Here is a 27,070-nt window from a genome sequence, read left to right as displayed (position 1 = left end):
TTTGTTGACCAAGGTGAGATGCTCTGCAGTTGGCTCCGGTAACGACAAGAGCGGCGCGCCACGTAGGAAATGCCCTGGGGTTAGGACTAGGGGATCCATTGGATCTTCGGACATAGGGGAGAGCGGTCGGGAGTTGAGGACCGCCTCTATGCGTACTAAGAGGGTAGTAAGCTCTTCGAAGGAGAACTTCTGGTTTCCTGCTACTTTCGTAAAGTGTATCTTGAAGCTTTTCACGGCCGCTTCCCACAGACCACCCATGTGGGGAGCGTATGGTGGGATGAATTTCCATGAGAATCCGTGAGTTGCATACTTTTCGGCGACGTCTGTAGCGACTTCCTTGAGGAATGTGGTGAATTCTCTTTGTAATCCGCGTTGTGCGCCGACGAACGTCTTTCCGTTGTCAGAATATATCTGGTGGGGTAGGCCACGGCGGCCAGTAAATCGGGCAAAGGCTGCGTTGAAGGCATTCGTGGTGAGATCAGAGCACACTTCTAAATGAACAGCCTTTGTGGAAAAACAGACGAACACACAAACGTAAGCTTTGACATACGAAGCTCGGCGAAGGGGAGAAGTTTTTACCATAAATGGTCCAGCAAAGTCGACTCCTGTTGTATGAAAGGGTAGGGAATACGTTGACCTCTCGGGTGGCAAGGCTGCCATTATCTGCGTTTTCATCTGCTGTTTATAGATGGTGCAGGTTTTGCAGTGGAAGACGAGCTTTTTGACCTTTTGCTTCAAACGTGGAATGTAGTACTGTTGCTGTACCATTCGGATCATCAGCTGTTTGTCGGCGTGCAGCAGGTGCGAATGGAGGAAGTCTAACAGAAGAGAACAAAATCGAGAGTTTTCGGGTATGATAATTGGGTGCCGCTCATTAAAGCTATAGGTGGCATATGCTAATCTTCCAGAAACTCGCATGATTCCTGAGTCATCTAGCATGGGGTTTAATGTCAGAAGGGTGTTCTTTTTGGGTAAGGGTCCTGACGTTTGAAGCAGCTCTATCGTGTCTCCGTAATGATTCCGTTGAGTTTGAATGATGATTTTTATTTTGGCATCATTCACTTCGGCGTGGGTGAGGTTGAGCGTGGCTGGAACTTTCAGTTTCCTTGCTTTCTTGATAAACCGCAACATATAGGCCACGACTCTAAGCGCTCGAGAAAACGACGAAAACCGGTCGAGTATGTCTATATTTTCTTCCTGCAGGGTGTGGAATACATCCACATGTCGTTGTTCGGGTGGAGTTGGGTGGTGAGGTGTATCCTTTGGCCACGAAGTTGATGGATTGATTAGCCAATTAGGTCCTTCCCACCATAGCGGACATTGGACTAAATCTTGAGGCTTGCAACCTCGAGTGCCCAAATCCGCTGGGTTATCCTTACTGGAAACGTGCCTCCAAGTGGCGTTGTCAACGTTCTGAAGAATTTCAGAGGTTCTGTTGGCGACATACGTTTTCCAGGTATGGGGTGGTTTTTCTAACCAGGCCAGTACGATGGCAGAATCGCACCAGAGAATGAGTTCGTGTTGGGGTAGATTCAGCTCACTTCGCAGCTGTTTCACTAACTTGGAGAGTAAAACTGCTCCACAGAGTTCCAACCGTGGAAGACTCACGGTTTGGAGGGGTGCTACTTTGCTTTTAGCAGCTAGCAAATGGGATGAAAAACTATTTTCATGGGTTTGTACTCGTAAATATATACAGGCACAAAATGCTTTTTCTGAAGCATCTGAGAATCCATGCAGCTGGATTAGTTTATCGGGGGAGTACTGTACCCACCTAGGGATTTTAATGTCTCTGATATGAGGTAAATTTTCATAAATTGAGGTCCATTTTTCGAGAGCTCCGGGCTTCACGTCTTCGTCCCAATCCGTTCCTTCCATCCAGAGTTGTTGCAGCAACATTTTGGCAAGAATCATTATTGGTGAAAGCCATCCTGCGGGGTCAAACAGTTTTGCAACTGCTGATAAAATCTGCCTTTTTGTAGTCGTGTTTTCTGCTGATGGTGGATCATATGTGTAGGTGAAGGTGTCGGTTAGCGCGTTCCACTGAATTCCAAGGGTTTTTGTGGAACTCGAATCATGGAATTTAAGGAAGTCGACGTCTAGCAAATCAGGGTCGGGAACGGGTTTTAAAATTTCAGGGTGATTTGCCGACATCTTCCTCAAAGGGAACCCTGCCGATTTTAAGGCTTCGATAGCTTGAGTCATAGAGTTCAAAGTGGACTGTATATTATGACCGCCGGACAAAATATCGTCAACATAAGTTTCATTCAATAAAATATTTTTAGCGAGCGGATATTCGTCTTGACAGTCGTGGGCGAGTTGGTGTAGGGTCCGAATCGCCAAATATGGCGCGCAATTTACACCAAAGGTAACTGTTTTTAGTCGAAAATCTTCTATCGGCAGAGTTGGGTGTTTTCGAAAAACGATTCGATGAAAATCTTTATCTTCTTCATGGATGCGTATTTGGCGATACATTTTCTCAATATCGCCGTTAAAAACAAACTTATAAAGTCGCCATTTAAGTATGACGAGCATTAAGTCATTTTGTAGAATGGGGCCTGTATGAAGCACGTCGTTCAACGAGTTGCCAGAATGCGACATTTTTGATGCGTTGAAGACGACTCGCACTTTTGTGGTTTTGCTGTCGGGTTTTATGACAGCATGATGGGGTAGATAAAATGATAGATATTTACCATCTCTAATTATCTCTTGTTGGGAGGCGGGTTCCATGTGATCCATGGTTAAATATTCATTAAGGACTTCAAAATATTTGTCTCTTAATTCGGGTTTTCTTTCGAGGGTTCGTTCGATGCTGATATACTGCTGTTGTGCTGCGGGTCGTGAATGACCGAGTGCCAGATTGGCTGGAAATTCCGATTTGAAAGGTAGTTTTACTCTGTAGCGTCCATCTTCCTCACGAATTGTGGTTGTCCGGTAGAGTGCTTCGCAGTATTCATCATCTGCTGATCGTTGTTGGGTTTGGTGAACTTCTTCCTGTTCCCAAAATTGTCTCAAAAGTTGATTGATGGGGTCATCGGTGCATTCCGTGACATGAGTGCTGAAGGTTGATACCTTTTCAGCTACAGGGCCGCTTAATATCCATCCGAATATTGTGTTTTGGGCAAGTAATGTTCCACTCACATTTCGTAGGAGCCCTTCGGTGAGGATTTGCGGGGTGATATCGCTGCCGATTACCACATCGATTTTCGATGGTATCGAATACTGTGGATCGGCTAACGGTAAATGGGACAGTTCTTCGAGATCGATGCTTGAAACTCTGACTGTGGGCAAGAACTTCGTTAGTTTTGGCAAAATTATTGCTTGTGCGTCTATCATTTGGGTTAAGTCTGCTGAACAGAATGTTATCTGGCAGACTTTATTGGCATTTTTCACAACCGTTCCACCCATTCCAGATATCTGGTGGAGAGACTCTTTTGTGGGTAGACCAAGAACCTTTTGTATGCGGGATGATACAAAGGTTTTTTGTGAACCTTGGTCTATTAGGGCACGAATTTTATGAAATTCGCCAGCAAAGTATACTGATACTATTGCTGTGGGTAGTAGGGTGGTTCCATGATTACTCGAGAAGAGTGAAGAAACCGGGTTTTTGTCTTGAGACTGTTGGGAGGAGGTGGCTCTTGCGGCGGCTTTCGATGTTGAGGCTCGCTCGTCGTCCGTTCTCCTAGGGGTGCCGGCTTGGGCATTTTGAGCTCTGGGGTTTGGTTGTGATTGTTGGGGTTTGGGCTGCAAATGCAGTAGTGAATGATGACGTTTTTGGCAATAAACGCACGTGAAACTACTTTTACATTCGTTCTTGGGGTGTGACGTTGATAAACAGTTTTCACAGTAACTATTTCCTCTCACAAATTTGATTCGGTCTGATACCGATAAATTCCTAAACCTGACGCAAGATTTGACTGCGTGGTATTGGTTGCATAGTCTACACGAAGCCGTTTTATTGAACTCCGTATGATATGCATGGGTTCTATTATTGTTGGATTGGGTTGAGTTTTGATTCACCGTTCGTGGTGTAAAACTCGAAAATTGGGGTTTCGCCTTGCCTGGTCGATAGGTACTTATTCTCTCTACTACCTCGTATCTGCTGGTAAAAAATTTATTCATATCCTCCCAAAGTGGGAGTTCTTTTCGGGAGCTGAGGGATTGTTCCCATAGTGAAAGGCTTTCACTTGGCAGCTTGGATGAGCAGAGGTAAACGAGGATTGGGTCCCAGTCCGTTGTCGGGATTCCTTGGGTGTTAAGGGTTGACATGCAGTTGTTGATTGTTGTCTGCATCTTCTGTATTTGTTCTCCGCTTTCTGCGAATATTGTGGGTAGGTTGAACAGCGTCTTCAGTTGGTTGTCGACGAGTATCCTTTTGTTCTCGTACCTAGATCTGAGCGCTTCCCAGGCAAGCTCGAAATTATTATTGCTCAGTGGGTATTGTTTTACAATAAGCCCAGCTTGTCCTTTTGTTTTCAGGCGTAGATGGTATAATTTTTGAGCGGGTGATAATTTAGGGTGGTTTTTATAGACTGCCGTGAACATATCTCTAAAGGATGGCCAGTCTTCGTATCCACCATGAAATACTTCGGTGTCGCATGGTGGTACTTTTAAATAAAAACCGTTTGCGTCTGAATTGTTTATTGGGTGGGCGGGTATTTGTTGTTGGTTGGTGCTAGCAGTATTAAACAGCTGTAAGGCTTCTAAAATTCCTGATTTGCATGTTTGGTAAGTTTCCAAGCATTTAGCGAATTTTTGCTCAACCGAGCCGCTAACATCTGTATAATTATCTGAGAAACTTACTTCTCGATGGGACTCTAGCACTTTTGCCCATATTTTATCAAGGTCTTCTAATTTGACCTTAAGCATACACTCTGATAAATCGGTAGCTTGGGAGGGTGACCATCTTGAGCAGTAAACCTCTACTTGGTTACCGTCATATATGAATTTCTGCAGGCATTTATCTGCAGGGGTCAATTTTTGGGTTTCGTCCGACGATTTCGGCATTATAATTAGTTTGGTTTCTTAATAGAAATGGGAGCTTTTATTAAGCTGTGAAAATCGAAAAAAATTTTTGTCAAAAGTGCAAAAAAAAAATGTTTTTTTTTTTTTTGAAACCAGCCTAATGTACGCTTGGTTCGTTATACGGGCTTGTCTCAGCGCTTCTGAGTGCAAGTAATGTGGGTATATAATAATTTAAATATTATAATATTTGTGTTCACTGGGATTTTATTTTTTATTTTTTGAGACCGGCCTAATGTGTACCGGCTTTTTGCTTTATTATATGTACTTGTCTCAGCGCGTCTGAGCACAAGTAATATGGGTATATAGTACGTATGTATGTATTTATATATATGGGTGAAATATATTTGCCGACAAACTGTGGTGTACCAACAACCTTTTGTTTGCCGTGCCAATGCACTTGATCTATTGACAAAGTAAATGTATGCAAAATATGTAACCGATGATCTTCTTTGTTGATTCCTTCTATTATGTTGTTACATATGCTCATGCAATTACTTTGTTGAGGGTGGGTTTTTGGCTTATGCAAAAAGATATACAAGTGCGTGTGGGTATATAATTGTATGTGCAATGTAATTGTATGTTTGTATGCAAAATTAATTTTGGGTGCACCGGTAAAATAAACTTTAGGAAAAGTGACAAAAATTTGGCAAAGTTTGTTGCTATGGGTTTTTTGTAAAATATGTTTTATGCAATATATGTATATAAGAGTAAATTGGGCAGCGGTGAATTTCACGCTGGAAAAATATGTAGCTCGGATGATATTACCGAACTAAGTGGGTATATACATATATTACATATATACGTATATATTTTTATAATCAACTCGATATTTAGCGCAACGAACTTTTCGGGTATATAGAACCGGGCAATGGATTTTCCGTTGGTACGGCAATGTAAATTTATTTGTTGAAAAATTTATATGGGATTTTTGATGGGACTGTACCTGTTGGTAACAGTGAGTAAGCCAATGAAATATTTTACCGTTTAGGCTTTTTGATGTGGGTTATATACCCAGGGTCCGGATCTTTAGATCGGAGGGGTATATAAATTTGGGGATTTACAGAATTTGGGTCCGTACTTTAGACGGAGGGAATATATATGGGAATATATTGGGTAAACGGTGTACTCACTCTGACATTTTTTGTTGGTTTTATGTGTGACTTGTGATATGCTGTGTTGTCCTTTAGCCTTTGTTGTAATGCTGATGTTGTTTTAATGTTGTAATGTGCTCCTCGTGGTTGATGTGTTGTGTTGTAATATTGTACCTCCTTTATGTTGTGTAGTTAATGTTGTTGTTGTATATTCTTTGAGTTTGTGTCTTTGTTGTATCGTTTAACCACTTTTATTTTTTCCTTCAAATTTCTATATATGTATATATATATTTTTTGTTTTACAAATTTCAAATATTTCAAAATTTTTTCCTTAAATTGTTGTTTTTTCCAAACTTTTCTTTTTTGTTGAGTTTCCGCTTCTTCCCAACTTTTCTTTCTCAACACCTTTTCTTTTTCTTAATATTCTTTGCTTTTTTGTAAATTTGAACGTTATTTCAATGTATAATAGTTATTCCGTAGTTTTTTTGTAAATAAAAATTTAATCGTGTTTTGTTTTTTAAAATAATTTTTTTGTGTTCACCACCCTATTGTTTGCTTCTTTTTTTTTTTTCTTCAAAACTGTTTCTTTTTCAACCCCTCCTATGTTTTTCTTGGCTTTCCCTTTTCTATTTCCAGATATTGTGTTCACTTTTGTGTTGGATTTGTATGTATTTTAATTTTTTTGTAACCTTTTTTCTTTGCACTTTTGCCTTTACTATTAATTATTTTTTGTAAAATACGAAAAAAAAAGTTTTCTTTTTCTCACCACCCTAACCTTAATAATTTATTTTGCGCACATATGTATGCACGTATTTTTGTAAAAAATTTTCTTTGTTGCACTCCTTCACTGTGTATGTATTGTTTTGTACTTAAACACTTTGTTTTTTGGTATTTTTTCTATTTAAAATTTGTGTTTGTTTGTTTTAACTTTTAATTAAATTTTTTTTCTTTAACTTTTAATTTTTGGTCGCTGGTGCACTTTGGCCGCGAAAGGACCATGTATAAATACTAACACAGCACTACCTATGTTTATAAAAAAGGGCACGGAGTTAAATTAAAATGTGGGTTTTATTCACCATTCAAAACTTTAAACTGTAAACAAAGTTATGCAAATTAATGTAATTATTGTTTAAAATAAGCTAAAGATTGCGCGACGGCGGTGGGCGAGTAAACTGCACTAATGATGCGGGCACGAACGATGCGTAAAGGTTGGTAGTTATTGATAAACTAAAAAACTGAGAGTGAGCGCGGTGGTGGTTGGCAAGCCACAGCTGAGCTGCACTGCCTGCGCTTGGCCGCACTGGCCGGGAGTTGCCAGACGGAGGGGGCGGACTTAGTCCGAAAACTCGATCATGTCTTCAACACATCCATTTACGTTGCACATGACCTGGTTTAGTTTAAGCCGTGAATCATTTCGTACGTTGAATACTAGTCTACTGCTGTCAAGATAACGAGCAGATATTACTGTTCCTTCCACGATCGTGCTGGCGCCTTAAGAGTATCCTTCCTCGTGACTGGCTGATTATTTAAATTAATTTTTGGCTTTTTGGTTGCATCTATCACTTCTGCTATTACATGGTCTTAATGAAATAAATGGTTGTGAAAGGTCGGGTCAGCTGGGCAAGGAGGTTATATGTTTTAAGGATTTGCATGGCATTGGCTTCTAGTTTCACTTTCTAACAAATTGAGTATGTTCAGTTTTCAAGTGCTACGCTGTCAATGCTGCGACTGCTAGGAGGTGGTTTGAAACAATCTTGTTGATCTTTAAAATCTTATGTAAAACACTGGGGTAAAGGTACCCAAAAGTTTGAGGACTGTTGTGCATTTAGATCATAAGCCAAACATTCAAACACCTCATGGACTATTTAGCCGGCTAAATTTTTATTTTTATTGGGCTAATCGTTGCTCTTGGTTGTTATCAGGAAACATACTTTTATTTGTTGTTGTTATCATTATACTTTCGCGCTTACATATATAGTATATTTGCTGATGCTCTTGCTTTATACCCAGCTGTACTTGTACACAGGGTATTATAACTTTGATTGGGTAATGGTTGGTTGTACAGGTATAAAGGAATCGAGATAGATATAGACTTCCACATATCAAAATCATTAGTATCGAAAAAAATTTGATTTGAGCCATGTCCGTCCGTCCGTCCGTCTGTCCGTTAACATGATAACTTGAGTAAATATCGAGATATATTCACCAAATTTGGTACACGAGCTTATCTGGACCCAGAATAGATTGGTATTGAAAATGAGCAAAATCGGATGATAACCATGCCCATATTTAATATATATAACATTTTGGAAAACACAAAAAACCTGATTATTTAGTAAATAATATACCTACAATGTTGAAATTTAACGTGTGGACTGATATTGAGACTCTTGATAAAAATTTGAAAAAAAAAAATAATAAATTTTTAAATGGGCGTGGCACCGCCCACTTGTGACAAAATCAATTTTACAAATATTATGAATCATAAATCAAAAATCGTTAAACCTATCGTAACAAAATTCGACAGAGAGGTTGCCTTTACTATCAAAAATGCTTTGATGAAAATTTTACGAAATTGGTTAAGGACCACGCCCGCTTTTTTCTTTGCAAGAAAGAGCTTTATATCAATGGTATTTCATTTCCCAAGTGGACTTATAACAATAAATAGGAAAAACTTAAAATTTTAAGAAATGGTCGTGGCACGCCCCTTTTATGACTAAGCAATTTTCTATGTTTCGGGAGCCATAACTCGAAGAAAAATTAACATATCGTAATGAAATTGTGTAGGTACACATATTTTCCTTATAGCAGAAAATATTTCTAGTAAAACCGGACGGGATCGGTTAAAGACCACGGCAACTTAGATATAAAACAAGTTTAAGAGGGTCGTAGACGAGAATAAGAAGCTATAACTTAGCAAAAGATAGTTTTGAATCAAAGATATTTCACTTATCATGTTTTATTGTAAGAGAAAATGGAGAGACATTTTTTTGGCGGTGCGACGTGTTATGTAGAAAAGTAATTTTTTTGAAATGAAATGTGCAATTGAAGCTCACGCTAAGTATACATTGTTCGGTTACACCCGAACTTAAACTACCTTATTTGTTATTTATAAATTTGTTTCCAATTTTGTTGTTGTTAATAATGAGGTTTTTGTGCAATTCTGCCATACCAGAGCCGGTTCTACATGAGGTTCGCTCTTGCCCTTATGAAGCTTAAAAACATTTCGATAAACATATTTTTGGATCAACTTTCATACAAACATTTCTATATATGCCCCTGTAGGTGTGTTTTTGTATTAGACCGTCCAGAAAAAAAGGTCTCTCCGTTTTCAAAACTTTTCACGTCATAATTTAAAACTATACTCGAAAGATGTAATTTCCTAAACTTAAAACTTTAGTTTTAATTATTGCCCAACTTGAGAAAGAAGGTAACGAAAAGGCCGATGAGTTCACAAAGGAGGGGGTGTAACACTATCCGATTGGAAGAAATCAAAAGGAGACAGGAGCCGCATATGATCCATGAAGCACGAAAGGCGTAGACAAAAGCGCAGGGCTGCAAAATTTCTAAGGTCATGTGCAAATCCGACGATATTAACCTCACAAAGTGGCTCATATCTCTGAAGAGAGAAGACTTAAGGCGCGTGATGGGCAAACTGACTGGGCACTGCCTTAAGGCGTCACATGCATATAAGTTAGGTCTCATCAGTAACAACAGGTGTAGGAAGTGCGAGCTGCAGGAAGAAATGGTTGAGCACGCTCTGTCTTCATGTCCTACGTTCGCCAGGTTAAGGCTCCAGCTATTAGGGGCGGCAGAGTTGACAGATCTCAATGCAGCAATTAAGGCAAGTCCTAGAAAACTTCTCATTTTTGCTAAGAGTACGGAGTTATTCTATAACATAAGGCCTGGCACCTGATTGGGGTTCTTCTGTTTGATCGTCAAACAAATTCTTGTAACATTATGGGCACATTAAGGCTATGTGAGGTCTTTCTTGACACGCCAGTTCAACCTAACCTAACCATGCTCAACTCGTATTCGAATAGGAATTCGGAAAGAGTTTAATTACACCCAACCAGCGGAATGTACAATCGAGGCACCTTGGGTCAGATCAAATTTCAATGAAAATTTCACGCATGATTCCAAAGAAGTTTATCCCTCACAAAAGTTTTTTTTTAATTTATATATCTGGGAATGTTTTACAGGGACCCTTAAATTAAGTAATTCTGGTATCGCCTTTACTTTCGTTAGCAATTTAAAGAGGATAATATAGACACTATCACAAAATCATCGGATTATCAACTTCATTAATGAATCTGTTGAAGTAATTTAAGAAGAATTTTAATGTATATGTGAGCTTAGGAAGAACGAACCCATCATGAGTTGTGTGCTTGATACTGGCACAGCTGGATGCTCACAGAAAAGTCGTGTGTGCGTTTCGCCTGTTGGCCTGTAAGCCAGTGCTTCGTAGTTTAATCTGTTATTCCCAAGATTTCATATATTTTCCTTTGTCTATCGCCTGTATTTGCTGGGTCATTTTACAGCTATCCAAAGAGTTTAAATTTCGAATGACGATATTCTTATAACATATTTCAGCCTAAGCCTAGCTCACTATCCAGGAAAAGCAATTGGATTTTAGTCACATTATACGTCAGGCATACCTACCACGGTATTATTCTAAGCTCCAATAACCCACAGAGGATTAGGACCTCTGTTCCTAGTATTGCCCATTGGAAGATAAAAGCTGAGTTTTCGAGTTGTTAGGAATATGTGTTCATAAGTAGCTCGAATAAACACCCTTCTCCAATACCTGAGTCTATTTTGATCTGCATTTTATCCACTACCTTCAAAAAGTGGAGACTCCATTTTTTTTTAATCGGTCTATTATACGTAAACACGTATATCTGTTTATATACATATGTTATCAACATTTACCACCTTCCATTTATTTCGACAACACTCACTACCTATATATCATCTACCAACCCAGCTCGCAAAAGACTCCTTAAGCCGCTACATGAATTTTCAAAAATTCAGTCGAAGTTGCGCTCTCAAACGATACACAACTTTGTTTGTTATAACCGCTGGAGCTCTTACGACACTTTTGATTTTCGTCGCAAGTATTTGGATTAAATCAAAGGGAATTTCTTCTTTCATATATAAAGAGCAACAACAACTACACAAATTTTAAACTAGTGCAATACAACAATAAGACACAGATGGTATTTTTAAATATTTGACGTTGGAATTATCACCAAGTGCATAAATTTAAAGGTTTCATACCGCAGACGCAAGGCGACCAACCACTTCAAGTAGTTTTTGCTGAATTTAAAATTTTTATTCAATAAAATCGAGCTCTACGTGATCTTAAGCAACTAACAATGAAAAATTTCAGCGTAAGTAAATTGAATGAAATATTTTTGTTTAAAATGACATGTGATTCCTGAAAAATGTGTTTTTATTAGGGGTGTTCACACTTATCGACCTGTGTGTATGCATATGTACATACAATGTGCTTGTGTATTGATACGGGTCTGTTTTAAAAGAATTTCAAAATGGTTGATTGTCTGTTAAGAAAATGTGGTTTCTACTTAGCCCTAAAAAAATTAATATAAGTAGTTGGTAATTCTTTACGACAGCATGACACTGCTAATACGCGTCAAAAAATATCGAGAGAGGTGTCAAGAGACGCGTATTAATCTCGAGAATAATAATCAGAAGGCGGAAAAGAAAAATTTCATCTCTGTCCGGAGATATTTGCAGTTGAAGTTTTCGATTTTCATGTGGTTGTTGTAATGTGGGTGTACCCACAAAAAAAATTGTGAACATAAGTGTTTTGATTAGCAATGTCATGCTGTCGTAAAGAATTACCAAACATTTCTTGTGAACAATTTTTACAGGGCAGTTAAGAAAACGGCCCTTAGACGAGTTACCACACGCAATTTTTTTTCCATTTGTATCACACTTTTTCAAGTGCTGACGTAGTGACGAGCCTCCTTAGACAAGTACCTTTGTATGTTGTATATACATGTACATACGTACCTACATACCCACAACCATGTGATTTAAAAAGGAGCACTTAGAACATACGATAATATTTTATCTATGCTTACAAACTAGAGATATACGCCGCCGATAAACGCCGCCGCCGAATGTCAAAAATATCGGCGCGGCGGCGGCGTCCGGCGCGTCTATATTTTCTACTCGTTTAAGGCTGTTTAGGCCATTTATTGTTCATGTCGAAAATTGGTCGGATATGGTCGAAAGTAGTGTCAACGGATGCGCATCACTGCCAGTTATAAGAAACTAATTGCGAAATTTAACTCTTTCTAACTGTTCAAAAGTTATTTAAAAAAAACAGGCGCTTTCGATGTCAGCTTAACACGGACTTTGCATCACCCAATTCACCAAGTTATTAAAACAAAACACTAATAGAAAAGTTATATATCTAATAAATTTATAAGCTCACTTTGCATATTTTTTTTTCAAAAAATTAATAATGAACAATGAATTCAAATAAAATGACCCAAGGCGAACATGTTTTCAAATTGTCCTCAAGTTGTTAAAGAAAGCAAATTAACCAAAAAAGGTGCCGATTAAAAAAAATGTATATTGCGATTGGCTGAAAGAATAAGCGAAATCAGTGACGCAAAATCCTTTAGTAAGTTCTAGGGGCATACACACCCCTTTGAAATTATTCTTACCTCATACTTAAGTTGAGGATATATGTACGTATAAGGGTTTGAAAAATCACTTGGGCTTACATTCAAACATCTGTTGTCTATTTGCGAAACTATACAATAGGGTCTGAAATGTTAATTTTGATTTTCACACTTCATGCTTCAACACCCAAGTCTCCCTGGTTGACATTTCCAAAAGTTGGCGGCCGTATCCAAAACTAGTCCCTTGGAGTGAATCACATTGATTATAGCCTATCAACCAAGTTTTAATATCACCTACACGTTACGGCTCGTTTTACGAATGTGAATATGTAGGCACATATATTTACCAGGTGAGGCTTCGTCCTTCGCAAGAACACGCAAAGTGGTGAAGGAAAAGCTTTCCCAAGACAGTCGAACTAAGGACCGTGTGTTCTACTACCCTAACGTAGTGGACAGTCGAACTAGTCTGAAAACTGAAGCTACGCGGTCATCCACAATGAGCTCTTATATCATAAGGCCGGAGAACAGAAGTTAACATCTTTCAACTTAAAATCGGTCGACTTTCATTCTAAAATATCGTTTTGATTTAACGAAGATTATTGAAATCAATGTTGTGAACACAAACGTCTGCAAACTTTGGTCTACATTCTAAAAATTTTATTCAGGGTCTTTTAAAATTTTAATTATGTAGATGCGCCGAAGATTATACGATTTTCACCAATTACGCAATGACATCCACTTAGACTGCTTATGATTTCGAGGGCGGCATCTTTGGCTGAATAGTCACTCCCTAACGTTTCAAGGTGTTTCTCTGGTGTAGCTCGGCAGCATAGCGCGACAAAAGCATCCGTTGGAAAGTCTTTGGAGCTACACCTAGAGCTTCTAGGAAAGTGACGTCAACGAAGGTATGAGTTCGAAGTCGCAGTCCTATAGTTTCTGTGCTGGTATATGGTGTGAGGGTCAGGAGGCGTGGTAGATACTGGTGGTCGGGATTGCTACTGTTCGCACATCGGGAATAGCTCTTAAAAACAGCCGAAACAACTGGAGGCTCCCTGTACTACGAGAGTCATGAGTATTAAAACACCATTAATAGCAACCGTAAGTCGCTTTTGTGCGTGGCCGCCAAGGTGCCACAAATGATTTAAAGGAATTGTGTTCGCGACGATTATTAGGAGTTAACCCTAGGTGAAACTACGCTTTGCACGAGATATACAGACAAAAGTGTGACTATTTTATGTATCTATATTTCTTTTCAGCAGACGCAGCAGTACCAATTCCAAAGACCGGGGTTAGGTTCGAAGCCTCTCTGGAGTAAGCGAACGAGGGACAATCCCTCAGCAAGGAGGTACTCCTGAAATTTTTTGAACTGTCTGCGAGATCTTGAGCCAAAAACCCCGGATCTTTCCGAAATGGCCAACACGTTGATTTCCTTAAATACATACAAACGAAACCTTTCCTAAATATTATTTTTTTTAAATAGAAAAATTTAGCTTTTTAAAGTAAGAACACCGGCGTATGCCGGCGCGCCGCCCACGCCGCCGCCGCCGGTATATAATAGAGCCTACGCCGCCGCCGCCGATAAGGTGATCGGCGTAAACCTCTACTACATACCTATCTGAGTACCAATACAATAGTGAAACAGCAAATTGGTCCGAAAAGAGACTAGTTTACTGCCAGATTTTTCTGACTGACCAAAAAAAAAAAAATATTAAAAAGTACCAAAAAAAGATTCAAATCCAAAGCGAAAGTGTTCAGAGTTGGAAAAATTCCCCTAAATCGTGTTATTTGATGATTTCCGCATCAGGGATCAAGGCGATGACCTCTACCTAATGAAAATAGAATTTTTCACATTTGATATAGTTTCAAACCGGTATATTTTTATTTTATGAAGTACATTCACATTTACTTATAGCGTTTTCTTTCCTGAAATAAATTGTTGCCTAAGTAAATGGTAAAGCCTTAATAGAGTTACTCCTACCCCAAAAAATTTTGAACATTTATATAATGCATGCAAAGAACATAAATGGCTACCCCGTGTATTAGCTGATTTTCACAAACGCGCTGTCAATGATAATAAAAATTCATTAGCAATTGCTGCCTTCATTTCAATTTTCTTCGCCTAGAAATATGTGAAGTTACGAAAATAAATTGTCACGATCAGCTAGTTTAGCAGAGTTGCACTGCCACACCGCCATTTTATGCAGGGTAAAAGTGTAACGCTTTTGCGTTGCGAGCAGGCAACAATTTTCACAAAAGAACGAAATACCCATTAAAGGCGTTACCTGCTTTTTAGAATAGAACAAAATATATCTGCAACCCTTGCACGGCGTGCAAAAAGCGTAACACTTTTGCCAGAAAGAAAACGCTATTAGTGTAGTTGGTAATTGTGAACTCTCAACATATGGATGCTCCCAGGTTCAATTTTATGTGCAAATAAACAAAAATAACAAAAATTTCTGAAAAAATAAAAGAGTGTGCTTCCTTGGCTCGTTGAAAAGCCCTCAGATTGTGTTTCTACCATGAAAAGTTCCTTACAAAGGTTCAAGCAACTTACCAGAGGCTGTATGCTCCGTAGGAAGAGAAAGTCCGACGTAATCTACTCTGATCTACTTTTAATGTGCCAAATTATCACTACCACTACTAGTTCTCAGGCAGCAAAGATACCGAAAATACTTTAGTAAATGGTTTTTATAACAGGTGCCGCCTCTAGGTAGTGGCTTGGGAAACACGTAAAGCTTCTCAACAAAAACGTCGTTCAGAGTCGGCAAAAATATGTTGATCCCACCAATTTGTAGGGAACCTTAAAAGTAGCACTGCTCGAATTAGAAGAGTAATTTAGTTTCCATAAGGTTAAAAGGACTGTGCCGAGAAGTTGCATTCCAAGTCCGACACTTAAGCAACCAATGGGCCCATTGTGCTGCCCTAAACAGTAACTGTCCTTAATGTACCAGCTACCGCAGATAGAACCACTTCGTGGAGTCAATTAATTTAACGACCACCCTTATTTCGAACTTACGTACTCCCACAAGATCTTTTAAAAAGGATTGACCGAGAGCAGCCAATCTTCTTCTACTAAGTGGCAGACAGAAGCACATCAGATGTTGCACGCTTTCCTCCTTCTCAATACATCACATTGGAGGATAAGATAGGCTTTATCTCGGAGATATAAGAAAAGTAATATCGCAACACGCTTGCCAAGTATGATGTTGTCAGCCTTAATAAGTAGTCCATTTTTCGCCACTAAAATGATTATAATTCGCCTGGATAGAATGAGTGCACAGTTTTGTTAATTAATATATACAGAAGTATCTGTAGTATATTCATATGTATGTACTTCTTATCACTTATAGCTCTTATCTTCTTATCTAAAGTGTTATATAATAAGCAATAAGTTATAAACTCTTTCTCAAGCCTTAAGAGGCCGCTACTCATACTTAGCATAGACTTGACTTGACTTGAGAATTGTATAACTGATTACCCATGACTTAAAAGTCTGTTGATTTTTGATTATCTGCGTAAGTTCTAAGTGGCGTCTGCACTTTAGGATGCCATTTTTGCTTTTATACTTTATTTTGATGTTTCTTTGAACATTTATTCGAGAGCAAATATGTTTATTCAGGTTTTTCTTTTAATCAAATACAATGCAGATCGTATGTGCTAAGTGGAGTATAATCAAGGCTATGTTGCCAATTCAAACCAAGTCTATGCTGAGTAATGGAAGCTTTAGATATTTGAACATGCATTTATGTTCGTATATACATACAAATTCATGCGGGAGTAGTTGTTAATTTTGCGTTAAAATATTTCATATTTTTTGTATAATGTTTCAGTACCTGGGCGACCGAGCTTTGCTCGGCAACGTTTTGTTGTGCTGGCAACGTTTCTTTTGATTTAATTTCGAATAGGTGGCAACCTTAAATGGCAACCCTACTCAAAAATGTTTCTATCGTAATGCGGTGTGAAATACCTTTCGTTTGATACCCATATCGGCATATGTCATGCATTTTTTTAATTTCGAATATGTGGCAACCCTAATGGCAACCCTACTCACAAATATCACTCTTCGTTTGACACCCATATCGGCATATCTCACGCAATTTTTTTTCGTTAGGTGACAACCTTAAATGACAACCCTACTCAACAATGTCCCTATTGTAATGCGGAGTGAAATACTTTTCGTTTGATACCCATATCGGCATATCCTATGCATTTTTTTTAAATTTCGAATAGGTGGCAACCCCAAATGGCAACCCAACTCAAAAATATCCCTATTGTAATGCGGAGTGAAATACCTTTCGTTTGATACCCATAACGGCTTATCCGATGAAATTTTTTTTTAATTTCGAATAGGTGGCAACCCTAAATGGCAGCCCTACTCAAAAATGTCCCCGTTGTAATGCGGAGTGGAATACCTTTCGTTTGATACCCATATCGGCATATCTCATGCAATTTTTTTTTAATTTCGAATAGGTGGCAACCCTAAATGGCAACCCTACTCAAAAATGTTCCTGTTGTAATGCGGAGTGAAATACTTTTCGTTTGATACCCATATCGGCATATCTCAGGTGGCAACCTTGTGAAACATTCTGAGTGGCAACACCTAGGTAGAAATTCTTAGAACGTGATACATTATCTCTGTGCCAAACAAACAAGAATTGTTCGTTTAAAGTTATAAGATATTGTACGAAAATCGTTATTATATTTATAAAAGAAAGATTACGATAAAGATTGGTTTTGCGAATTTCGTTAAATGATATACATATGTGTGTATACACATTAAGCAATAGCCTCGATTGTTTTGAGAGAGAATGTGATTTGTAACAAAAACTTCTCAATCGCAGCGATTTTCATCCGTGGCTTTGATTTACCAGTGTTAGAAGCGCTATATCTCAATAGGTGTTTACAATCTCATTTACCAATAATCGCAATCACAGCTGTCGTCACAACAGAAAAATTAGCTGCGACAACATAAATCAAAGAATATGTGATTCTCGTGACGTCTAAGTAGCAGCAGCTGGTGCAATCACAGGTTCATTGGCTCATATTTTCGTTGCTAATGGTTTATTAATAAGGTCTGATAACTATTATGTATTCGTAATGATTACGAACAAGACGAAGCTGCTGTAACAGTCAGTCAAACGCCGTGACTTCGCTGTTTCAGGTATACACACGCTATTAGGCTTATTGTTACGTTAGATTAATTACCTATATCTTAATACGTTGGAAATGTAAATATTACTATCAAACAATCCTTATACAATCTATTTCTGAACGATGAAATTAAGTCAGAAAACACGCGCAATTAGTGGTACGTACCGGTTAGCTAAAATCCAATACATGAAATATCTGTACTGTACAATATCCCAACAAACGTCCAATCAAAATTTCTCTTACTTTGAAAAATTTACTGTTTCTTAATTGAATTTTAACACCATTTTCCATTTCGCTCATTTACTTCAATAGTGGCATAACTCAAAAAACACAATTTTCCAGGAGAGCCATTCAAAGATTTTAACTGCCATATGTTGCGCATATAAAGGCATATTTTCATTTTTATAGCACGTGGTAAATTTTTAACGGATCACACAGATTTTTGTATACAACATAGATCATGATATTGGGTACGTTTATATGTTATTAACTTAAAAGTCATGTTTTTTGAGTTATGACAATATTGAAGTAAATGAGCGATTAGTTTTTCAACCTTTAATTTTGAGAAGATTCATAAAGAAAAGCGAAATAAGATTATGTGAATTAAACGTAAAAGAACCAAGACTAGAATTTATGTATACAGACACAAAAAAAAAAACACAGAAATCGTAGAAAATTTCATATTTTACTGACAAAAGTTTTCTATACGCAAAAACAAAAGACAAAGCGAATTTGTTACTTAAGTGGTGTGTTCTCTGAGTGTTGTAGGTATATTTGTCTAGAAATCGTGGAATGTAAACGTAGATTTATGTAAAAAAAAAATTTATCTAAAATTGATATTTGAATAAATATTGGAACTACATATATTTTATCAACTTTTCGTTGAGAATTTTATGATTCTGGGCTCATATTACGCGTTACTACCAGTGACGCTAAACAATTTTTATTCAAGCGATAACTATGCAACTGTCAAACTATTCCTAAACATTTTAATAAGTTATGGAACCAACGACTACTATTTTTCGCTAGTTCGCATATGCCATTTAACCAAACCGCCATTTCAGAGCTATTGTGATTTTAAAAATGAGTTTCGATCACGGGTTGTAACACATATCCCAATACGGGCCCTGAATTTGAGGGACAGTTGAGAATCAATACTTGAGATTTGAAAACTATATTAAATAGCTCAACATCGAAGCTGTAACGTGATTGAATCTTAAATGTTTTGTGGGATATTTCAATATTTAACAAAGGCAAAAGACATTTGAAATGGAAATATTTTTAGCTTCAATTTTTTAAATGTAAAACTCTTTTGCATTCAACACTGTGTATTGGAAATCTATATTTTACATATCGTTAGCTTAATGTGAAAATGTGCTAAGTCACTTGTTTTGAAAAATTGTATTTTAATGCAGTTTTAAAACTGAATTCAAAATACATCGATCACAAAAAAAAATATTTTAATTTTTACGTGCTGTTTGATATGATGTGTAAATGTGATAAGTCATCAACTGTTCACAAAAAATGTGCTAAGTCAACCAGTCAATAATATCAATCTAAATTACTACTAATTTCTTTGTGCGTGCATTTTATTTACTTATTTAATTCATACAGTCTAAAATTACATGCTTTGTTGCTGTTGTATTAATGATAAAGACACTCCCCCAAGGCTTTGGGCCGATGTTGATGGTCCTTTGCCGCATATAGATCGGTACGTTGCGGTAACAAAGCACTATTAAGGCACTGGTCCGACTATCTCGGGAACGATTTATATGACCACATTAAACCTTCTAGACCATACCACCCTCCCCACCCCCTAGTTCCATGAGGATCTTGGGGTCGCCAGAGCCTTGGCTGTCAATGAAACAGAATTCGCCACGTGTAGGCGAGGTTGACAATTGGGTTAGAGAAGCTTTATATTGCGCTGGCAACCCCTTGAAAGGGTTGCGAACACAACCCCTTGAAATTGGATTCGCCCAATTGAGACATGCCTTTGGTGTTTGATAAATGCTTTGCGCTGACCACAATCTACTTCAATTCTTACATGTCGATAACTACATGCTTTCTTACAGACTAGTTAAAAATAGAAAACAATACAAGCTTAAACTTATATAGGCTGTTATTAAAATTAATAACACTATTGAATCGATTTGCTAGATGTATGTATAGTCCTAGTTATAGGTTCATTCATAGCATAATTCGTTTTATTAGGTATTTAGATAAATAATCTATTATGCCGAAGATCACGCATTGGAATATATGGAATGAACAAATCAGACAAATCAGAGCAATTCGTGCTAAAGTCAAGCATGAGTGTGATAAAAGTTCTTCTGACATGCAAAGCCTGAAGACCAAGCAATTTGTGCCTGCTGGTATATGATGGGAGGCCGGCTGACCAGTGAACCACACGTAAAGCAATTTTCGTAAACAATTTTTGAACTCATAGAAATGATTCCATATTATTGAGTAATATTCAAGACGACTTCCGACCAAGGATATATAAAGGGCCTTCAACGTCGTAGGGTCCTTAAAGTCACTGATGTTACGTCTACTGAACCCAATCATTCCAACAAATTTTGAAACAACGAAGTCAATGGTACTAGAGAGAGTTTGGAGTTAAAAATTACACTCAAGTCTTTACTCCCTTGACAACGATTAAAAGATTTAGTATTTAGTTTGTAGATAAAGTATGTGGCAGTTTTTTTTTTGGTATAAGACACAACACAGCATTTGTTTGAATTAAATATAAATTATTGTCTGCGCACCATCTGGCAAAAGAGTCCAGATCAGAACCGTTAGAAATAGTTTGACAAATAAATAGTATTTTTTGTGAAATATATAGTTTTAGTGTTTTATTTCAATCATTAAAGGTGAGGAGTGATGGGAAAACATATTGAGTAAAAAGTGCTAAGTCAGGAAAAAAAATTTGTCATGACTGGGGAAATTGTGCTAAGTCATAAAATAGCTGCTGGGTTAGCAGACATGATTTTGATTTATCTTATTCGAAGCTTCTTCACTCAAAAGCATTGCAATTAACGTATCCTCATTCACAGTTTTGAAAAAAGAAGGTTATTTCAAAAGTTATTCATTTTTTTTCGTCTCCTGTAAAATTCGTAAAAGTTGACTTAGCACATTTTCACATTAAGCTAACGATATGTATGTATTTTTTATTTTTAGCTTTGTTGTGAAATTAGTTAGCTTTTAGTTTTTGTTTTAAGATTCTTACTTAAATTGACAATTCAAGTGCTTATATTATATAGAATACATAATTTGTATGTACATGTACATATGCAGATGTATTTATACCGCTGTATATAGAGTGTTTATAATCACGTGAGTGCACTTTAACTAATTTGCAAGTGTTTTTTTATACTCAGCGTGCTTTGCACACAGAGTATATTAACTTTAATTGGATAATGGTTGGTTGTACATGTATAAAGGAATCGAGATAGATATAGACTTCCATATATCAAAATCATCAGTATCGAAAAAAAATTATATTGAGCCATGTCCGCCCGTCCGTTAGCACGATAACTTGAGTAAATATTGGGATATCTTCACCAAATTTGGTACACTAGCTTATCTGGACCCAGAATAGATCGAAATCGGATGATAACCACGCCCACTTTTTATATACATATATACAATTTTGGAAAACACAAAAAACGTGATAATTTAGTAAATAATACACCTAGAATGTTGAAATTTCAAATGTGGACTGATATTGAGACTCTTGATAAAAATTTGGATTTTTTTTTAAATGGGCGTGGCACCTGTGATAAAATCAGTTTTACAAATGTTAATCATAAATCAAAAATCGTTAAATCTATCGTAACAAAATTCGGCAGAGAGGTTGCCTTTACTATAAGGAATGCTTTGAGGAAAATTTAACGAAATGGGTTAAGGACCACGCCCACTTTTATATAAAAGATTTTTAAAAGGGTCGTGGACGAATAAAATAAGCTATATCTTTGTAAAAAAAGAGCTTTATATCAATGGTATTTCATTTCGCAAGTGGATTTATAACAATAAATAGGAAAAACTTAACATTTTAAAAAATGGACGTGGCACCGCCACTTTTATTACTAAGCAATTTTCTATGTTTCTGGAGTTTCGGGAAATCGTGTACACATATTTTCCTTATAGCAGAAAATATTTCTAGTAAAAATGGACGGGATCGGTTAAAGACCACGGCAACTTAGATATAAAACAAGGTTTAAAAGGTTTAAAAGGGTCGTAGACTAGAATAATAAGCTATAACTGAGCAGAAAATAGTTTTGAATACATATGTATATATAATACTCCAATATTGCTACAAAAGGCTAGGTACATTCCCCAACATCAGAGTGCCGATATATTGCTGTTTAAATGTTTTTGTTTTTGTATTCAATAATCGAATGTACCTAAATTTAAAATTTTTCTTGTCACACTTATGCTGCTACAATCACAAAAATTGTATAGGCTGTCTTGTTTTGATTTCGAATTCAAAACACATTGCGAGCATTTTCTATTAGCAATATAGGAGTACCTATTACATATATATTTGAATCAATGATATTTTACTTATCAATTTTTATTGTAAGAGGAAATGGGGAAACATTTTTTTTTTAAACGGGCGGTGCCACGTGTTATGCAGAAAAGTAATTTATCTGAAATGAAATGTACAATTGAAGCTCACGCTGGGTATATAATGTTCGGTTACACCCGAACTTAGACACCTTTACTTGTTTTCTTCTCATGTTACACGCATTGGATGCATTTCGTTAAGATTTATTGCATGCCATAAAATTGTCGCAAATAGCGTGTGTCACGACTGTACATACATACCTATATACATACATACATACATATGCACATATATGGGTAGAATCCTGGTTACTATCGTAAAATTGCAAAAAAATATAAGTACAAATGCAAAATAATTTCACTCATTATAATGATAAGTATACTTACTAGAATATTCAATGCGTTATATAAAGGGAATTGTTAAAATTGATTTTAAAATGCATACCTATACATGTAAATATATTGGAAAATATCCACATCAAAAATAAATAAATGCAAGGCGCGTGAACACCCGAAGAGAATTAAGAATGAATTCTGAATACACAATGTCACAAATTTTAAAATTAAAAAGGTCACAAAATTTAAAATTAAAATTTTGTTAAGTGATGATAAGTACTTATTGTATGGAATAATGTTATGGGGAGTTATTGGGATGAAATAGTATTGTATTTATTCAGTGATCCATTTATTGAAAATGTTGTTGTAATAATTAATAGTAAAAAGCAAAATTGCAAATTGATTTGCCTCTATTTTTGAGCGAATCGGTCAATGACTTTTTCAACTCTGATATCAATATTTCTATTGATACTTAATAGGGCAAGCCCATTCAGCCTATCTCTCCGGTTGAATTCCTTATCCAATTTTTCAAACGCCTCAAAATTGAAAAACTTCGTTCACTGCTGGCAATGGCTACAGCTAACGTGGCTCCAATCTTCAAAAACTTAAAAACGTGTGGAAAAAGTTCTTCATTACAAGGATTCAATGCGTCGATTAATGTCTTTGTGCGATCTTCTGCTCCAACCTAACGTTGTCTTCATAGTAGGACTTCATTTTCACCGTAGATACCGCTGTTTCAGCAAGTGCTGGTCACTGATCTATTATTATTTCGACAGTTTCAGAAACGCTTTCACCTACTTTTCTGACCAATTTATCGGGAATGACATTTTCAATAATGGACAATTTGTTTTTATGCTTGATGAATCAATAAGACACTGAAGATATGAAGCGATCGATGAAAGGGATGAATATTTATATGCGAAAATATTCTTCTACTGGGCTGTTTTCGTAGTTTTATCGGTTTTTTTGACGACTTACAATCCTAGGAACTCCAACCTTCCCTCCGATAGATTCAGATATTTCTTTAGCATCAAGAAACATTTCTTTGAACTTTGACTTAGCCTTTTCCCTCATTTCTTTCAATAAAATAGCCAGATCATCAGGCGCTGAAGCTGCTGCAGAAAGATCAACACTTTTCCCTTAAAGGTAAGAGGGGAATGGTTGAGCCAAAGAAAAAATTTCGTTAATAACAACCATTGCTACAATGAATCCTCCAGTCCTAAAAATGTGTTGATAACTGAAAGCATTTCTAGAACTTTCAGGGTTTCCACAGTCATGCATTTTTTTTTAACTGAAATAAATAGGAGCAAACATTTCTTTGAAGCAGTTCTAGTCTTTCCGTTCATCTTGTTACACAAATAATAGCCGTGTTTTTTTTTACAAGCATATATGTTTACGTTTGCGCGTAAAAAAACGCTTATCCTCGCTTAGATAATGCTTAGCAGACCCATCTAGAGGCAGTGGTTAAATAAATAGCTACAGAACAGTAGCTATCATCCGGTGGCAAAATCCTGAGCCAGATAAATAATTTTGCATGTAAATGCAACAACAACGATTTGAGCCAGATAAATCCAGATAGAAGTCTGGTTCAATTTGTGAGCCATATAATTTGTTAATTACTTCTTTTTGGGTTGGCAACGCGGCCTTTAATATACCTACTTTTTTAAAAATAGATGTCGCTGCTTAGCCTTTCGCCGTATGAGTTAAATGAAAAACAGCGGCGACATCTGCCTATTACATTTCACGTGTGCGAAAATTTCACGGCATCTGCTTCTCAAGTCTCTCAATGATCTGTACCTAAAATCGGAGACACAAACCTCTGGTGGCCATAATGTATAACATATAACTGAATCAGTTGCGATGAATAGTGGACACGCATAGAATACATAGAATTAGTGTAGAGGGTGAAACATAGATACATATTTCAGTTACATCTGAGTATAATGCGTTTTCAAATTTAGTAGTATAAATTTTATACGCAGCAATTTCAGAGGTGCATTTAAAGTTTGACGCTTAGCAGTCCATATAAAGTTTAAGCGTAAACGTCTATAGATGTAAAAAAAATACGGCTAATATTACATTAAGGATCTAGTGAGTTCGCGATGTTCCTAGTTGAAATATTTCATTAATCCGATGCACAATTTCGGAGCTATTGTGATCTAAAAAATGGTATTCGATCACGGATCGTAAGACATAATACTGGTCCTGGTTTTCTGGCAACATATATATTTTTTTGCGTGTATATGTGTATTCACATATGTATATGTAGATACAGATGAGTATATACTTAGCTCCAAAATCAGTAAAACCGGCATTATCTACCTTATCGATGCATCATTTTATGTTGTTGATCAAGAAGTGAATGGAATTTCATTGCTGATGAAACTTTAGCAGCTGATTTTGGGGGAAAAAATTAAAAAGAAAACTTTCTGTTTAACGGCTTCCAAAGTTGGCGATGTACAGCTGTGAACAAGAAAACAGCAGCAAAAATTGTTTACATAAATTACATGTGGCTGGATATTGAACAAGTAAGGAAGGCTAAGTTCGGATGTAACCGAACATTACATACTCAGTTGAGAGCTATGGAGACAAAATAAGGGAAAATCACCATGTAGGAAAATGAACCTAGGGTAACCCTGGAATGTGTTCGTATGACATTTGTATCAAATGGAAGGTATTGTAGAGTATTTTAAGAGGGAGTGGGCCATAGTTCTATAGGTGGCCGCCATTTAGGGATATCGCCATAAAGGTGGATCAGGGTTGACTCTAGAATTTTTTTGTACGATATGGGTGTCAAATGAAAGGTGTTAAAAGGGAGAGGGCCTTAGTTCTATAGGTGGACACCTTTTCGAGATATCGCCATAAAGGTGGACCAGGGGTGACTCTAGAATGTGTTGTACGATATGGGTATCAAATTAAAGGTATTAATGAAGGTTTTAAAAGGGAGTGGTGGTAGTTGTATAGGTGGTCGCCTTTTCGAGATATCGGCATAAAGGTGGACCCGGGTGACTCTAGAATGCGTTTGTACAATATGGGTATCAAACGAAAGGTATTAATGAGTATTTTAAAAGGGAGTGGGCCTTAGTTCTATAGGTGGACGCCTTCTCGAGATATAGCTATAAAGGTGGACCAGGGGTGACACTAGAATGTGTTGTACGATATGGGTATCAAATTAAAGGTATTAATGAAGGTTTTAAAAGGGAGTGGTGGTAGTTGTATAGGTGGTCGCCTTTTCGAGATATCGGCATAAAGGTGGACCCGGGTGACTCTAGAATGCGTTTGTACAATATGGGTATCAAACGAAAGGTGTTAATGAGTATTTTAAAAAGGCGTGGGGCTTAGTTCTATAGGTGGACGCCTTCTCGAGATATAGCTATAAAGGTGGACCAGGGGTGACACTAGAATGTGTTGTACGATATGGGTATCAAATAATAGGTGTTAATGAGTATTTTTAAAGGGCGTGGTGGTAGTTGTGTATGTGTGGACCAGGGTGACCCAGAAATAAGTTATCGTTCCAGAATCTAAGCCCCTACCAAATTTCACAAGGATTGGTAAATTTTTGTTCGACATATGGCATTAAAAGTACCCTAGACAAATTAAATGAAAAAGGGCGGAGCCGGCCCATTTTGAAATTTTCTTTTATTTTTGCATTTTGTTGCACCACATCATTACTGGAGTTGAGTGTTGACATATGTAATTTACTTATATACTGTAAAGATATTAAATTTTTTGTTAAAATTTGACTTTAAAAAATTTTTTTTTTTTTTAAGTGGGCGTGGTCGTTCTCCGATTTTGCTAATTTGTTTTAAGCATACATATAGTAATAGGAGTAACGTTCCTGCCAAATTTCATCATGATATCTTCAACGACTGCCAAATTACAGCTTCCAAAATTTTTAAATTACCTTCTTTTAACAGTGGGCGGTGCCACGCCCATTGTCCAAAATTTTACTAATTTTCTATTCTGCGTCATAAGTTCAACTCACATACCAAGTTTCACCGCTTTATTCGTCTTTAATGTATTATCGTACTTTTTCCGTTTTTCGAAATTTTCGATATCGAAAAAGTGGGCGTGGTTATAGTCCGATATTGTTCATATTAAATAGCGATGTGAGATGTGTGCTCAGGAACCTACATACCAAATTTCATCAAGATACCTCAAAATTTACTCAAGTTATCGTGTTAACGGACGGACGGACGGACGTACATGGCTCAATCAAATTTTTTTTCGATCCTGATGATTTTG

At 37.0% G+C, this 27,070-nt stretch overlaps 1 protein-coding gene across 1 annotated transcript in view; it reads left to right on the top strand.

The window, feature by feature from the left end:
* Positions 1 to 11,176: 11,176 nt before the first annotated feature.
* The window catches only part of Tina-1 (Troponin C-akin-1), a 31,548-nt gene continuing 15,654 nt past the window's right edge, over positions 11,177 to 27,070 (top strand). Inside the window, exon 1 of the mRNA XM_067778025.1 lies at positions 11,177 to 11,506. Within this exon, the coding sequence (XP_067634126.1) occupies positions 11,492 to 11,506 (15 nt within the window). The 5' untranslated portion in view covers positions 11,177 to 11,491. The remainder of the gene's footprint in view (positions 11,507 to 27,070) is intronic.

Source organism: Eurosta solidaginis, chromosome 3, assembly GCF_040869045.1.
Source record: "Eurosta solidaginis isolate ZX-2024a chromosome 3, ASM4086904v1, whole genome shotgun sequence".
Taxonomy (NCBI): Eukaryota; Metazoa; Arthropoda; class Insecta; order Diptera; family Tephritidae; genus Eurosta; species Eurosta solidaginis.
This window is presented reverse-complemented; position numbering and strand designations above follow the sequence as displayed.